Here is a 16,554-nt window from a genome sequence, read left to right on the forward strand (position 1 = left end):
TAACCATATATATATATATATATATATATATATATATATATATATATATATATACACACATAAATATAAGAACAAGAACCACTTCCCCAGATAAATGGTGAAAGGATATGAATATATAGTTTTCAAAAGGAGAAATGATAGCTATCAATAACTATGTTAAAATTCCAAATTATCAATAAGAGAAATATAAAATATATTTGAGGTCTCTTTTGAAACCCATCCAATTATCAAACATGGCAAAAGAAGAGAATGAGAATTATTGGATGTGATGGGGATGATGGTAAGGAACAGGCAAGGTAATATACTACTGATAAAGCTGCAAAAAGCCCAGCCATTCTGAAAAATACTTTGGAATTAGACCCATAACATGTGAGCTATGCCTACCCTCTGACCCAGTAATGTCATTATTAGATCTATACTCCAAAGAAGTCAAAGACAGAGGAAAAGAAACTATATAGCAAAAAAAAATATTATAGCATCATGTGCTTTTATTGTAAGACAGAATTAGGAAGTGAGCACTCATCAATTTGGAAGTGGATGAACAAATAATAGCATGTGAGTGCAATGGATTATCACTGTGCCACAAGATCTAACAAAAGGGGTGTCTACAGAGAAACCAAGGAACACTTTAATGAACCAATGCAGAGTAAAGTGAATAGAATCAGAATAACAATTTGTACAAAAAACTACAATAATGTAAAGAAAAACAACTGAATGATTTAAAAATAAGATCAACTAAATAATTTGCAAAAGACTTAAGAGAGAAGCATGCTTCTAACCTCTTGATAGAGATGGACTAGAACTAGAGAATTAGATGTTTTCAAATTCAACCAGTGTGTGAATTTGTTTTGTTTGACTATACTTATTTGCTTATTTGTTATGAGGGGAGACTTTTCTATTTTTTTTAAGAGTAGGAGAATTGTGAAGGAACTGAAAAGGACTATCAGTGAAGCAAAACAAAAGAAATGTTAAACACTTAAAAACACACAAAGATGATCTGAAGGAGACACCAACAAGCAGGGCAGTGATAATACTGTCAAAGTAAATTATTATATATTAACAAAAAGCTGTATGGGAGAGAGATTCATGGTCTTACATATAATCTTTTTTTCTGTTCTTTACATAAAGAATTATTCGTGTTTGTTGATATTTAAGTTCATAATTAAAAAGAAAGTTTTAACAAGAAGCTTGTAGTCTATTGGGAGGTTATAAAATGGGCATAAATAAATCTAAGATAAGCAGTTAAGAAAGAAGACAGGAGAGATAAGACAAAGTACTATAGACATATTTGAGAACCAAGAAAGCAGTAACAACCAAGGTGATGAGTAAAGGCTTTAAGGAGGACCTGATACCTGGTTGTACCTTGAGGTACAAAAACAAAGGGGATGTTCACCAGGCATGGGGTACAACTGGATTGAATCAGAGACTTCATGAAGAAAAATGATGTGAAATATAGCTGGAAGGATAGGTTAGATCATATTGAAAAGCATCTTCAATGATAGATTAAGTTTTCCCCTAAGAGGCCCTACTAAAGAGTTTTGAGTGGGAGGAAGACATGGTCAGTCCTGCCTTATAAGGAAGATTGTGGTGGCAGTTCTGCAAAGGATGGATGGGAAAGTGGTTCTGAAGAAAAATAGACTAGTGAGAGGGCTAGTCCAGTAATCTGGGACAGTGATGATGAGGGTCTGGACAATAAAGGGACCAGTGTAGAATGTGTATAGAGAAGGGTAAAGATGGGTAGAAGATGGAAAATATGTCATTTTGCAATACAATTATCTGTACACATGACATTTTTCTTTCTTGACTTACTTCCTTAAGGACCAAGATTGTGTCTTGTTTTGCATTGCATCACCCTCAGCATCTAGCCCAGGATTTGGGACATAGGAAGCATTTTTTGTTGATTTTATTTTTGTTGATTTTGCTGCATGGTCAGAGTAAAAAGTAAAATTATAACAACAGCGAAATCCAGAATCCTCAGAATCCATTATGAAACTAACCAGAATGAGACTGGGCCTATATAAAAAGTAAGAGAATTGAGAATTATTGGGATAATTCTGTGAAAACAGCCTCTTTCCAAGGAGGTTGCCCAACCAGTAGCAATTGCAATTGTCACTTACAAAAAGAATACTTATAAATCTGATTTTAATCACCAACAAATGCAATAAGTGGAAATATCAGCTGCAGATGAAATATAGTGGAGAAAGCCCATAATAACCACATCTTCCAAAGGCGATCATCATGCCAATCATTCCCATCCCCCACAATGTTCACATTAGCTATAAGCAAAAGTGCCAGGGTAAACTTTCTCCCTTCTCACCATTAGAGTGGAATAGCTCTCAATCTGTTTTGAGAAATTTGAAAATACAGATATGAAATCACTTGGATATAAAACCCAATGGAGCCTGAAATACATTTATACACACCTACACAATATGCACTCATTATACAGTATAGCAACCTCTGAATTAGACTAAATGTTCTTTTTTCCCTCAAGGGTCTTAGTAATCCTATTAAAGAACAAGGTATTATTGGCAGCCTTGGTTGAACACTTATAAACAGGGTAAAAATGAAATTTAGCTATTTCAATCAATTACAGGTTTCCTTTAAGTTGGACAGTTCTTTAACTTGCTCTTCTAAATAATTGGTAGATTTCTTAAAGATAGCCTTCACAACCCTTATTTTCTGAGTAAACTGGATCATAATTTCTCCATCATCAAGGAAATGCATTTTTCCAAGTATTTTAGGACATAAATTACATTTCTGGTTTGTGACTCATGACTAACAGCATTCCATTTTAGCTCTTTGACTGTCATTACTCCAGGAAATGCAAATCTTCATCCTTTTGGCCCTAATGCTTTCTTTCTTTCTTTCTTTCTTTTTTTTTTTTTAAAGGGGGTGGGGGTGGAGGGTTATTCTGTTGTAAGACTAATTTAATATTATATTATGATTTCCGCTTAAGTAGCTAAGATTTTACATTTTAAAAACAACTTTTATGGTTGCTGAAAATACAAAAAAGGCCGTGGTTTAGAAGGGCGTTTTTTGTTCCTTACTTTAACATTTCCCAGTTTGGCATTATAGCACATTTGTAACCTATCAAAGAAGTATCATCTGCTAGTTATAGACTGGGGGAAAATGAGGGTGAAAAATTGTTGCTCACAACAACTGTGAGATAATTAGCATTAATAAGGGTGGGGTAGAGTGGGTAGATTGGAGAGCAAGAAGGTATCAACTTATGAAATAGGAAACTACTGATGTACAATCTCCCCCTAGCAATGCAGATCAGAAACTCGTCTATCAATTGGAGTTTGAGAGACCTGCCTGAGGCATTGTGTGGTGACATAACTGGCTTACAGCCACACAACTGGCATGTGTCAGAGACAGAATTTGAATCAGATCTTTCTGACTCTTAAGGCCAGCCACTTCTACAGATTCTCATATATTTTCATACAAAAATTTGGAATTGTTGCAGTTAAAAGGGAAAAAAAGAGAGAAAATGAGGGACAAGTAGAGAAAGAAGTGTTGAAAATAGATACACAGGCCAGATGTTACATATGGCAAACTGTATGAGGTATTTTAATTTTAAGGGGGGGGTTACTATTTTTTTATAATAACTCATGCTAAGCTTTGCTACTTCAGAACTTTGATTTTTATCCATTTCTCTAGGATATAAACACCCACTGATTCTGTGCCCTTGCCTTCCCTTCTCTAGGCTTTTGATACTGACTTTCAACCTTCTGCTAGGACATTACTTCAGACATAATACATTTAAGATAGACCACATCTTATTTGACATTAGTAACTTTAATAGTCATATCTATGTTTTAACCAATGCCAAATAGTTTAGATGATTAATGCTTTTAAGTACAATTTAAGATCTGTACTGCTAAATCTCAATCTATACAAAAAAATCCAGTAATTATCAAAGCATCTAATAATGATTTAAAAAATCAGAAAAGTAAATCAGATTAAATATACAATATACAGAAACAAAGGGGCATAGCAGTAGAAAGTTTGATAAATCCAAAGACCCCAACTACTAGGGGAAGGACTTATTATTTCACACACACACAAAAAAAATACTGGTAAAACTGGAAAGCAGACTGGCAAGAGCTAAGTTCAGACTCACACCACATACCATAATAATATCCCAATGTACATATGACCCAGATATAAATGCAAATCAGTAGATCAAAGAAATACTTTTCACAACTACAAATATGTGAAAAGCTCATGACCAAATAAGGGATACAGAACATCATGTAAAATAAAATGAACATTTTTTATCACTTAAGGGACATTTTTTTTTTGCAAAAACAAAATCCATACAGTATATTTATATAATAAAAATCTTATAGCCAAGGTAAGTAGAACTAATTCTAATATATAAAAAAGAGTCATTCCCCACCTGATAAATGGTCAAAGGATATGGCAGACAATTCTCAAAGGAAGAAACTTAAGCTATCAATAAGTATAAAAAAGTTCCAAATCACTGCTCAATAGAGAAATGCAAATTAAAATAGCTCTTAGGCTCCAATTTGCACCTATCAAATTGATACAGTAGATAAAAAAAGAAAAATTACAATTGGTATTGGGACTATAGGAAAAAGGAAGCATTATACCTACAAAGTCACTAAATCCTTTGATCAAGTCACTAAACCCTTTGATCCATAGATAGCATAGCTATGCACATATCCCACAGACATCAAAGAAAAAAAAAAAAAGAACCTGTGCATACAATGTTATCTTTTAGCACCCCTTGTTTCAGTAACAAAATGGAAAAAAGTGGGTACTAATCAATTGGGGAATGGCTGAATAAATTACACTATATGAATATAATAGATTATTACTGTCCCATAAGAAATAATGAAAATAGTTTCAGAGAAACCTGGAAGACTTGCATGAATTGATTCAGAAGGAAAAGAGCAGAACTGGGAGAAAAATTAATATAATAACAACATTGCAGGAAAAACAACTTTGAAAGACTCAAGAACTCCACTTAATGCAATGACTAATCATCACTCCAGAAGATCAAAAGTGGCACAAACTACCTACCTCCTGAAAAATCAGTGCTGGAATTAAGGTGCAAAATGAGCTGAAATGCAAAATGTCCTGAAAAATGCATTTTCAGACATGGCCAACGTGTAGATTTGTTTTGCTTGACCATGCATACTTGTTAGAAAAGATTTGTTTTTTCTTTTTCCAGTTGGCAGGAGTGATAGTGGTAAGGAAAGGTGGGAAAAGAGAACTAGCAATAAGAGAGGCAGAAGTGATGAGCCCATGATTTTGCTGGCATTTGGAAAGTCCCTCCATCAATGTCAGGGAACAAGTCTTCCTGGCTTCAAGTTTGGCTCTTTAATCAGCTGATTCATGACTCTTCGCCCCCCACCAAAAACTCCCTGAAGCATTTCAAAGAAAATATACAGAAGGGAGCAATAGAATTTCAGAAGGAAACACAGACAACCAGGACAGATTTTAAAGTAACAAACCAAATCTGTCCTGCACTTTTTATAACAAAGCAAGTTGTATTATTTTTAGTGTTGCATATAACCATCTTTTTTCTGTTCAACTTTGCATCTTGAAATATTCAATTTTGGGTGTTTGTTTAAATAAAGAATAAAAATTATATATGCTATATATAATCTCATTCTGTATATATGTGTACATATATGTATATAAATGCACATATATAATAGATGTATGTATACATTCACACATATATTTAACATGGTTGGCATCTTGGTGCCTTCCTCCAACAGTAGTACTGTTGTGAAATACTGTAGTCTCACCTGGCATACATCTTTTTGGACAGCTTATTTCTGCAAGTGATGGATATCTATTTTTTGTCCCGTTAGCTTAGTGTGAATTTCAGAAAGTAGCCTTCTGCGACTTTGTCCCTGAAATCCAGAAGTACGTCTTTTATCAGTCTACCAGCCTCCAATGTGCATGCACACATGCGTGCACACACATACACACACACACACACAACCATATATACATATGCACCATATACGCAAATGTATTGTAATACATATATAACATATTTTATATACATATATATATATATATACAACATATATACACATTCTATATCTATCTAAAACCTTCTAGAGTCATTAGCACTTTTTGGAACCACGTTGGAACAAAGTTTGAAGCCTTAATAATTAGAATAAATGTGACAGAACAGAAAAGCACATGAGAGATGAGGAAGTCTGTATAATTTCCTTCTAGTGGAGATCTTTAGAGAGAACAGATTTCTACCTGCCTGGACCTTCCTTTTGAAGGGAGAATTGGACTAAGTGGCTTCAGGGACCTTAGGAAAATAATTAATTTTATCCATTGATGATAATCTATTTGAGTCTCATCAAAGGATTTTATCTATATATTAATGTACCTGCTATCTTCCTTGACTAGATTTTAAGCTGTGGGCAGGAACTAGCTTACTTTTTTTCTCTGCATCCTCAGAGCCTGAGGATGGGGCACCAACATTTTTGCTGTTTAAGTTCAGAGTTTGTCAAAATATCTGATAGTAGTGGGAAATCTTCAATTTGACATTGATGTATCTTATGGTCAGTTTTTTAGAAAATTCATAGCAAGTATGGAGTGCATGGAAGAGAAAAATATGGGTTTGTAAAGGATGACCATTTGTTCTGGAAAGTTAGTGAGAAAGTAGGTCATAAAGAAAATAAAAAATAAAGGATCCTTCACTTCATTACAGTATAATAGAGAGAGGAACTAGACCTATGATTTCAGGTATAAAGGGAACTCCCTGTTGAAGAAATTCTCTCAACCAGTGCAGGCTTACACATCCTGTGCAATGGTGTCAGAGACATGTCTGGAGCACTGAAAAGTTCAATAACTTGCCTGTATGGGTCAGAGGCAGGAACTGAGATCCAGGGCTTTCTGGTTCTGAGACTGACACTTGATCCATTATCAAATGAAATCATACTTGTAGGAAAGAGTGCTTGGCACAGTGCCTAACACAAAGCTTGTGCTATCGAAATGCTTATTCGCTTTGCCCTAATGCCCCAATGTCTTTCAACTAACAGTACTATAAATACCCCATAGATAGGCTCATAAGATCACATTTCTTCACTAAAAGGAGGGACTTAGGCAGTAATTCAGAGAATTAAATGTATAGAAACCTCTACTTACCAACCTATGGGTCTGAATTCCTCAAACCTCTGGTAAGCAAGGAGCATACAAGTGCAATGAAATAAAAAAGAAAAATGGTGCCTCCTAACTTGCTAAAAGTCCTATGTCTCATACGCTCTAGTCTGCAAATATTCTTCCTTCTTCCCTTCCTTTCCACTTCCCTACTTCTACGATGAACTTTCTACTATTCAGCTATCAGCAGCAACATAATATTCCTGACTATCAAGACTAAAACAACCATGATGGGGGAAGGGTATCAAGGTCAGGCCATGTGAGCACTGCTTAAAGAAAGTGGGGAGCGTGTTTAGTCTGGAAAGAGATGACTTAGGAAAGACTAGAATCAGAAAGATTGCCATGTACAAGAGGGAAAAGACTTAGTCTGGTCCTAGAAGGCATAATCAGTTGAAAACTCCAAAGAGGTAAGTTTAAGCTTTATGCAGTGAAAAACATACTAATAATTAGGGTTATCCAAAGTGAAGTAGAGGCTTTTTGAACAGGCTTTTTGACTCTTCCTGACATCTCAATGGAGATATTCAAGAAAGATATTAAGGTGCTCATTTGCTGGGTTTGCTGTCACAGGTCTGATTATAAATGGTTGTTCCTTCTAATTCCTGAGATTCTGTGGCTGTGATTCTGAGCTTTCAAATAAAAATGGAAGATATACACATGTGCATACACACACACACACACACACACACACACTCCCTATAAAATAACCCTGGGAAGAGTTCCCCCATCTCCTGCTTGATTATCTCTTCAGGGAAAGTCAGCCAGTATTGACAAGGATCACAAATGAAATATTCTAAGAGGACAGGAGTGCTGAATGAACTTTGTGGTCATGGGCTTACCACTAAAAAGTAAGTTTATGAACTGAGTATTACTGATCAAATACTCAGACTACCCAGGCTGGTGTGGTTTTTTGTTTTTGTTTTTTTAACTCTGGAGATAGCTAGAGGCTTTCTGTGAAAACACAATTCTAGGACTGCAATATTATGGTACTGACCTTCCCCCACACATACTGCAAACCACTTGTCACCTGCTTCTAAAAGGGACCATCATTCATTTCAGTAAGGCACAAGTGACTGAATTTCAGACATCTTTCCTTCCAAATCCTAGCCTAGAAACAAGGGTCTTTTCCTACTTGGGATTATGTCACCGCCACCACGACAAAGTTGTCCACACCATTTTAGAAATCACAGCATCATAGACTTAGAGCTTGAGTAGAGGACCTTAGAGATGACCTCATCCAACTCAATCATTTGACATTGTCCTTGAATGGCCATGCCTTGGCTATGACTCCAAGCCTAGTGTTTTCAGAGCTATACCCTGTTGCCTCATATATGTTTCTGATGGCATGCCTGCCTGGTTCATCATTTCACCATCAAGGCTTTCCAAAACATTGATGATATTGATAAGAGACATTGAACTCAAAGGCACATATCCATACATTTTCTATTAACTAATATTTTCTTAGGAATTTCCAAGATCCAAAGACTTCTTCCCTCACTCCCATACCTGTTTCCAAATTCTGGTAAACAAGATTTAATTTTGACAGTATTTCTTTTTTTTATTACATCTTATTGTTGTTCGTCATTTCATCAATCTCATTTGAAGACGGCACATGACAATCAATTGCTCTATGGACATACTTGTTATGTTTTCTCCAAATAGATGCTGTGACACATCTATAAACAGACATATACATACACAAATATGTACAACAGTACACATATCTCCCCTGAAAGTATAGGAAGGGGAAAATTGTGAAAGGATCTCACCATAAACATATTAAAATCAGCTAAATTAGTACCTTCTTCATTTAGCTTTCCAGAATGAACTTTAAGTCCAAATCAAGAATTGCTTACAACTTTCAACATAGCCAGTAATTTTGACAAATCTCCATCACATAAACAGCTTGATATCTGACCCAAGAATAGAGTCTGAACCTTTGCCTTCATGACAAACTTCTTTTTGCCCCAAAATCACCATTCTCCTAATCCCACGGGCTGAGGAGATCAGAGGGTAGAACCCAGGAAATCGGGAACCATACATACCATCTAGTCCAAGCCCTTTAGTTTTCAAAGAAAAACACTGAAGCCCAGAGAAGGGACGGGACTTTCTAATCACACAGAAGCATAAGAGGCACATTTGACTACCCAAATCCAATAGCTCTTTTCACTGTCCCAAGAAAGCAAAATTCTTTTGCATCAAAACACTGAACGATTTGCTATGAGCATATTTTCTTTTTTTCATTTCAGAAAAATACCATTTAGACAAAGACTCCTAACATATACCCATATACACATCTCCCCACTCCCGCCAAAAACAAGTTAACACCTAAAGTAGGTCGGCACAAGCAGCCAAAGTCAATTCCATTAGTTGTAATGATATCAATGGAACAATTATTAGAAACATCTATTTACCAGAATAAAACCAACCATGAAATCCACCTATCTACAGCAGTCCATCTGCTTAAGGCCATCTCAAAGTAACTATTAACCAGCACAAGAATTGATTGGGTCTCTCCCCTTGACCAGAGATTTTCAAAGTTCCCAACAGCTGCTAACAAGTGCTGGAAAGTGAAAAGCTTTGCCTCTCCATGGACTTCAATGCCTGGGAGGGGAAACAGATCTAGCCATTTACATTTTTATAAAGTCTTCACAGGCTACCTCCCTAAAAATCAAAGCAACAGAAATTGTAAAGGAGGGACAATCCCTTGGTAATGGAGAGCTCAGACAGTAAATGGTACCTCCGAGACAATAAGTCTCACAAGTCGCTTTCAAAACCTTAATATTCTCCCCAAAGAATAAGAAAATTTGTCCTGAAGACTTCAGAAACTCACATGCTCAAAATAGTTACCATATTTATTTCATTTATGAAATAGATTTCTCCTGGCAATGATTTGGTTGCTTTAAAATAGATTAAACATAGATTAGCCATAAAAATATATAACAAGCATTTTCATATGTATAAAAATGTCAATTGCATGCACATTTAGCTACCTTGTAGGGTTCCCCAAAAAGACTGAAACCTGATGCGAAGAGATCTTCATCTTGCTGAACTTCTTGAGTTCTCCGTTCCCATTCTTTTCTTTTAAGTGCATTCCGATCCTGTTCAAAGTGGCTGCAAGAAAAAGAAAATGACAAAAAAAGATTCATGAGTAAGGGAGTCATTTAAGTTTCTCTAGTTATTAACGAGCACCAAAAAACTTTGGTGCAGCCAGGCTCCCACAAATGATACTGCATAAAAAGAATATATTTCTCCCCCTGGTTTTAGGGTCCTAGACACTCCTCAGAATAAAAAAAAAAACATAATTTTACCTAGAAGAAATTAGCCTATTTCAATATGCATATGGTCTCTCTTTTGCCCTGCAGCATGATACTGGGAGTCCTCCAGAAAAGGGAGATGCTGGCTGTATTTCTGCTCCATCACACCCTTATTCTCCTCTTTCTTACAGGTTCAAACTGTAGAACAAGTGAAGCATTTTGGGGGGAAGAGGGAATTGACATAGGGGAGGATTGTACACAAACAGCTTTAATACCAGCACCTTCATTTTTCTTTTTCCCAGTCTTTTCTTCAGACCAACCAAAAGTCTTTTGGGGATATTCTGAATAAAGCCACAAGTCTGGCTTAGAAGTAACAACTAGAGACATGCAAGTGAATATTTCTATATTTAAAAGAGGCAAATGCTTTTTTTTTAAAAAAGGGACAAAAGCTTTCTAAAGCCTAAATGTTTCTTAGACCCTCCTCGAATTTAGGGATTTCATACTGAAAGAACAAAAAAGCTAGAAGCCTTTGAAGATAGCTTTACATGTTCAGGATATACATATGGAGAAAGTTTTACTGGTTAAAAATATAACTACTATTTTTTATTATTATTTTTCTTCCAATGAGAAAGTGCATTTCAAGTAGCTCATAATATCTGAAATCCTTAAGGTAGTTATCAAGGGAGTTTTTAAGGTTGGGGGGGTGGCTTTGAGCTTTAACCTTAGCACAAACAACAAACTATAAAAACCAGAATAATGAGAACAATGGTCATTGAGAACAGATTAAGAAACACACCTTCCGAGAGGGAAAGAGAGATCAAGGAGACTCCTAGGTAAGGAGGACTAACTAACCCAGGGCCTTGCTGTTCACTTTGAAACTGCTTCCTATTTATTCTGTTTTTCCCTTTCTATGTATATGTAGGCTTTTTTTTCCTGGAAGGAAGAACAGTATCATAATTAGATGTCTCCCCAGCCACCAGTCCAGTGCCTAGAACCTGGTGTGCATGTAAGAAATCCCTGGTTAATTTAAGGGAAATGAATTGATGTGGATATATCATATTCTATAAGAAGCTGTTCCCCTGGCAGGTAGTTTGGCTACTTTTGTGAAGGTTTTGTTCTAAGAAATGTTCAGTGAGCTGGGGAATGGCCCTGAGGAACTATTTTTGCTGGAGATCTTTTTATCTCAGTGCTATCCTATAATAATGATTTTGGAACTTTTGGGTTTCTGTATTCTTAATTTGTCATATTCATCAAAAGAATTTCCCAGTCTCAGATCTTTTGATGAGTCTCTGGTTGCATACGTAGTTGTATATATTCTTAGATTGAGTCTATATAATGATGCTTACTAACTCTGTGACCCTTGGTCAAATCATTTTATCACTTTACCTCCATTTCCTCATTTGCAAAATGGGAACAGTATAAGCATCTATCTCACAAGGCGGATTGGAAGGATGGAAATAGATAAAATACATAAAGGACTTTTTGCAAACTATTATTGTTGTCACTAATAAGATAATTATCAGTTACCCCCAACCCTATGAGGCTTCCATTGTCTTTCCTTATCCATTTCCCTGTATTTTATGTTTATATTTTCCTTTTATATGGTTATATAAAATGATTCAAAAAGGAATAAAATATTCCTTTATTTTGTCATTGGGGGGAAAACAGCAAAACTTCCTGCATCCACAGGAAGATTTCATGGTATGAATGATGTCAGAGACATCAGAGACATAATTATAACTATGCTACAAAAAGTAGTGTTCCAAAAGTCCTTCCATCCTACCCAAGCCAAGCCCTCTTTGAATCCATATCTCCAGGTGGAAGGGAGCCCTAAATAAGACTATCAGTCAGAGCTCATCTCCAGTCTAGATACTGGATCTTGCTGACCTACTTAGAAGCAATTCCATCACATGGGGGCTTAATCATCAGGTATGATTTTGAAGACTCTGAAAAGAAATAAAGTACCAGTGGCCCATTTTCCGGGCATTTTACTGTACACTCCCATGCATGGAAGAGGCAGGTTGGAAACCACTAAGGTAGAGTCACATCAACAATCTGTACAAGTGTGTAATACTCATGAATGGCCTTCAATAACATTATTCAACGTTATTCACATCCAGAGACTTGAGGGTTAGAGGAGAACGGGAGAAAAAGCAATCCCCAACCACAGAAATAACTAATATTTATTGAGTACCTGGAGGTTTGAGAACTACCTGACTACAGACAAAGAAACTGAGGCTCAGAAGTGGATCCAAGTTAACAGGATTTATGGGATCACATATGTAGAGCTTGAAGGAAGCTTAGAAAATCACCTCTCATTTTCCAGATGAGGAAACTGAGTGCTCAATATTATATGATTAATAAATGTGAAGGCAAGAACGAACCCAAGTGTTTCCTTACTTTAAGCCCAGCATCCTATTCCCAATTCCATCCTTCAGAGGATGAGCCATTGTAGAGGCTCAGATCCTCTAGATTAGAATACTGTAGGGGCAGAAAATTCAGTTCTCCAGCAACAACAACAAAAAGTCACATTGCTCCTGAGTAATGAGCACAAGATGTCACTTTCCAAGCTGTCTGTTCATTTGTGTACCTGACAGGCACTGGTGACATGCTGATAGATCACATTTAATTCTCTCATGAAAAGGAGTGAAGCACTTTGGTCTTTCGGTGTATAACCACCTTCCTTTTCCTCAGAGGGAAGAGAGATAATTAAAACACCGAAGGAAAAAAAAAAGAGCAAAAGAAGACTTGGTTACCTGGTCTAGCATGGACGACCCTTGATGAGGGAAGCAAGGAGGACCACAGTGGTGCAGTCCACCCACATTTGATTGGTTCAGAGACTGTGGGCCCCATTTTGCATCTGTTAATTAACTACCAAATTCCAGATGACAATCAGAGGAACCCATGCACACCAATGTTATCTGGTACAAGCAAAATTGACTGCGACATTTTTTCCCCTTCTCCCTATAACAAAGAGCAGTTAATTCTCATATCTCTGGTGAGAATGAATTGAATCTCCAGAGTTCTGCTGCTCTTGGAAGATAACCAAACATCTACAACTTTTTTTTTCCTTTTTTTTGCCCAGCATGAGGCTGTAATGAAAGCTTCACATGGCGAGCTATAATGAGGCCTGAACTGCACAGTGATGAGGCTTTTCCAGGGGAGAAAGTCACTGATTTCTGACTGAAGCCACAATTCCGAATTTGAAGCACCAGCTAATTAAAACCACAGCTATGTATTTAGCCTCTTGTTATACCTACTGCAGTTTATAATTAGGAGGACCTCTTTATCTACTCAATTAAAGTTCCTACAATCCAGCAGCAGGCTGGGTTTGAACCTGTATGCGCTGCCGAAACCACAGGAAAGCATGTGTATGTCCCGTGATGATCTGACACCGCATGCTTGGTTTCAAAAGGAAAAAGAAAGGCCTTAGAACCACAAAGAAATGTTCAGATCAGAAATGAGAGTTAATAATCAGACTATCAGGCTGACAAGAATAGGGTCTGGGAATGAACAGTATGAAAAACTTGAGAGGTTGAGCAAACAAGCTTATTGGGGTTTTCCTGGCTGGATAAAAGGATTCCTTGCATAATCTTGGGATACACTGAGAACTTTTCTTTTGGATCAGATATACTGAGATCTTTCATGGTAATTACAGGCCAAAATTAGGAAAGCCACATCAACTTCCACTTTTTGTGAATATACATCGTACCCCATGGGAGAGAAAGGCAGCAGGAATACATAGATCTCCTTAGCATTTATTTTCACCAATTTGTTATTTTGAAAAAAGGCTTCCATCATATAATAAATTTATATTATAATGATGACAATAATAATAATAATAATACATTTCCATCACCTGAGATAGCAGGAAGGGGTATTAGTCATAAACTAGTCAAGTCCTCTCACTATAAAAATGGGGAAAGGAAGGCAAACAATGAGATTAGATTTGCCCTAAAGCTAGCCCAGTAGAACCAGAAGTAGAATTCAATATTGAACATCAGTCCAGAGCTAAGATGACTTCTTATTAATGATGTTGTCCATCTCTGGTGATCTCTCCTTTACACTTTATCCAGATCTCAGTGATTCTAGCCCTTTATTATAATCTTGTACCTTATCTTGTACATAGATGACTCTCATTTTCATTATCAGAAGTCACATGAATATCAGTACCACAGTAAATCTAAGTGGCCATTTAATAACTAAGCTATTTTCCCCTCATTATTTTACTAATGGTAGCTCACTTAAAATTGCTGTAAATTGGATATTCAAAACATTGACTATCAGAGTCTTTAGAAATATTTGGGATCAAGTTCAATTCCTTTAAAGGAGTCCATACCTTCATATCATGAAAGCAAGTCCAAGGAAGTTATCAATAAATTCAGGACAAGAACTCAAGTCTCCTGTCTGTCTGTCTCTTTCCTTCTCACTGGTATCTTCTGGAATCCTTGGTTTCCTTCAAATTCAACCTTAGCATTCACTCTATCCCAATCCTACTCATGTGAGAATACCCTCTCCTGCAAACTACTTTCTATTTACCCTGACCTATAGTATATACTTATATATGTATATGTTATCTCTCTCCAGTAGAATTTAAGCTTCTCCACTGCTTCATTTTTGTCTTCGCATTTTCTATACACAACGGGTATGTAGAAATGTTTGTAGATTGATTGGTTGATTTCTATTTAACATCAGGCTGTTTCTCTCCAGTCTTGATTTCCTGCCCTGTAAGATTTGCGAGGTGCAACAAAATGATGTTTAAGGTTCCCCCTGCCATCTCTGGGAGTGCAATGTTTTATAGTATTTTGCTGTTTATGAATATTTTATTAGAAAAAATGCCAATTGGGAACCTAATCTATATTTTAATGCAAAGACTATTATTTTCCTTATGCAAGATGATCAGGACCTCAAGGGACTGTTACAGCATATTATATCTGGGGTGGGGGAGTGTCTACATTGTATACTTTATGAATTTTAATGACCTTTTTTTTTTTTTTTGCTCCACTTAATGCTGGTTATGTTACAAAGCTACTTATAGAAATATTTAAAAACCACTGGTAAATTTAAAATGGCACTCTTGCCTTTTAACTAATAAAGCAGTTATAATATTAACAATATGTAACAAGGTAAATAATTCAATGTTTTTTAAAAAAAATGCCAGTGGCACTAAAATACCTCTATTTTAGCTACTATCTCTATGATAACATAAAATACATATATTTAATTCTAACAAGAGACAAAGAGAAAACAGTCACACGCATGGTTCAGTTGAAGTTTACGAACTACTCAATCTACACTGGTAGAGTTTATGATTTTACAAAGGCTGTGAATGATTCGATGTCTTCTATAAATGTGGCAAATACTTGTATCTTACAACATGTTCTAGAGATCTAAGTCACATTTTTTTTTCCATTTTAAAATCATCATTTGAATTTTCCCCTAGTTCTAGCTTCCAACTGACCTCTGGGTTATAAAAGAATCATCTATTTCTTGAGTACAAATACTTCTTAAAATTCTTCTACTCATGACCCCTTTTCACCTGAGAAATTTTTACATGACACCGGGTGTATAGGGACATTAAATAGATATACAAATCAAACATTTACAATGTCCACATTCAGTTATGAGATCCCATATGAGGTCACGAACCACAGTATAAGAAGCCTGGCTGGCAAACAAGCCAAAATAACTCTAGAGGCAGTGTGAACATATGGCCAAAATGGGAAAAGTGTGAGTTTTCAGGCAAGAGACAGAGGGCATTAGGCCCTAATTGGCAGAGTGGTACCCTATCTCTGCATTTGGAGCCAGAGGACAATATATTTGAAAATCCCAGGCCTGCTATTTACTGCCCTGCTTACTTACTAACTTTTCTGGACCTTACTTTCTCCACCTGAGAGGTACCTGCTCTCTAAGACCTATGATCTATGATCCACCTCATTCATCTTTTTCAAAAAATCAAAGTGATATCTATAAATAAATTGCATATTCCAAGAACATCTGGAAATGAAAACACAAAAGGCAAAATTTTTTTAAAGATGAAAAAAAAACTATGGCTTAATTTCATGGCTTTGTAGTCATATTGATTACAAACACACACAGACACACACACACACAGACACACAGACACACACACACA

The 16,554-nt window shown here is 36.2% G+C and overlaps 1 protein-coding gene across 6 annotated transcripts in view; it reads right to left on the reverse strand.

Annotated features, from left to right (window-relative positions):
• The window catches only part of AFF2 (ALF transcription elongation factor 2), a 524,775-nt gene that overhangs the window by 317,498 nt on the left and 190,723 nt on the right, over positions 1–16,554 (reverse strand). For 5 of the 6 annotated variants that reach the window (XM_074278090.1, XM_074278092.1, XM_074278094.1 and 2 more), the window contains exon 2: positions 10,155–10,275. In XM_074278090.1, the coding sequence (XP_074134191.1) occupies positions 10,155–10,275 (121 nt within the window). Of the gene's footprint in view, positions 1–1,809; positions 2,122–10,154; positions 10,276–16,554 lie in introns of those variants that run through there. The other variant, XM_074278091.1, reaches the window with a different exon arrangement.

This window comes from Sminthopsis crassicaudata, chromosome X (assembly GCF_048593235.1).
Source record: "Sminthopsis crassicaudata isolate SCR6 chromosome X, ASM4859323v1, whole genome shotgun sequence".
NCBI lineage: Eukaryota > Metazoa > Chordata > Mammalia > Dasyuromorphia > Dasyuridae > Sminthopsis > Sminthopsis crassicaudata.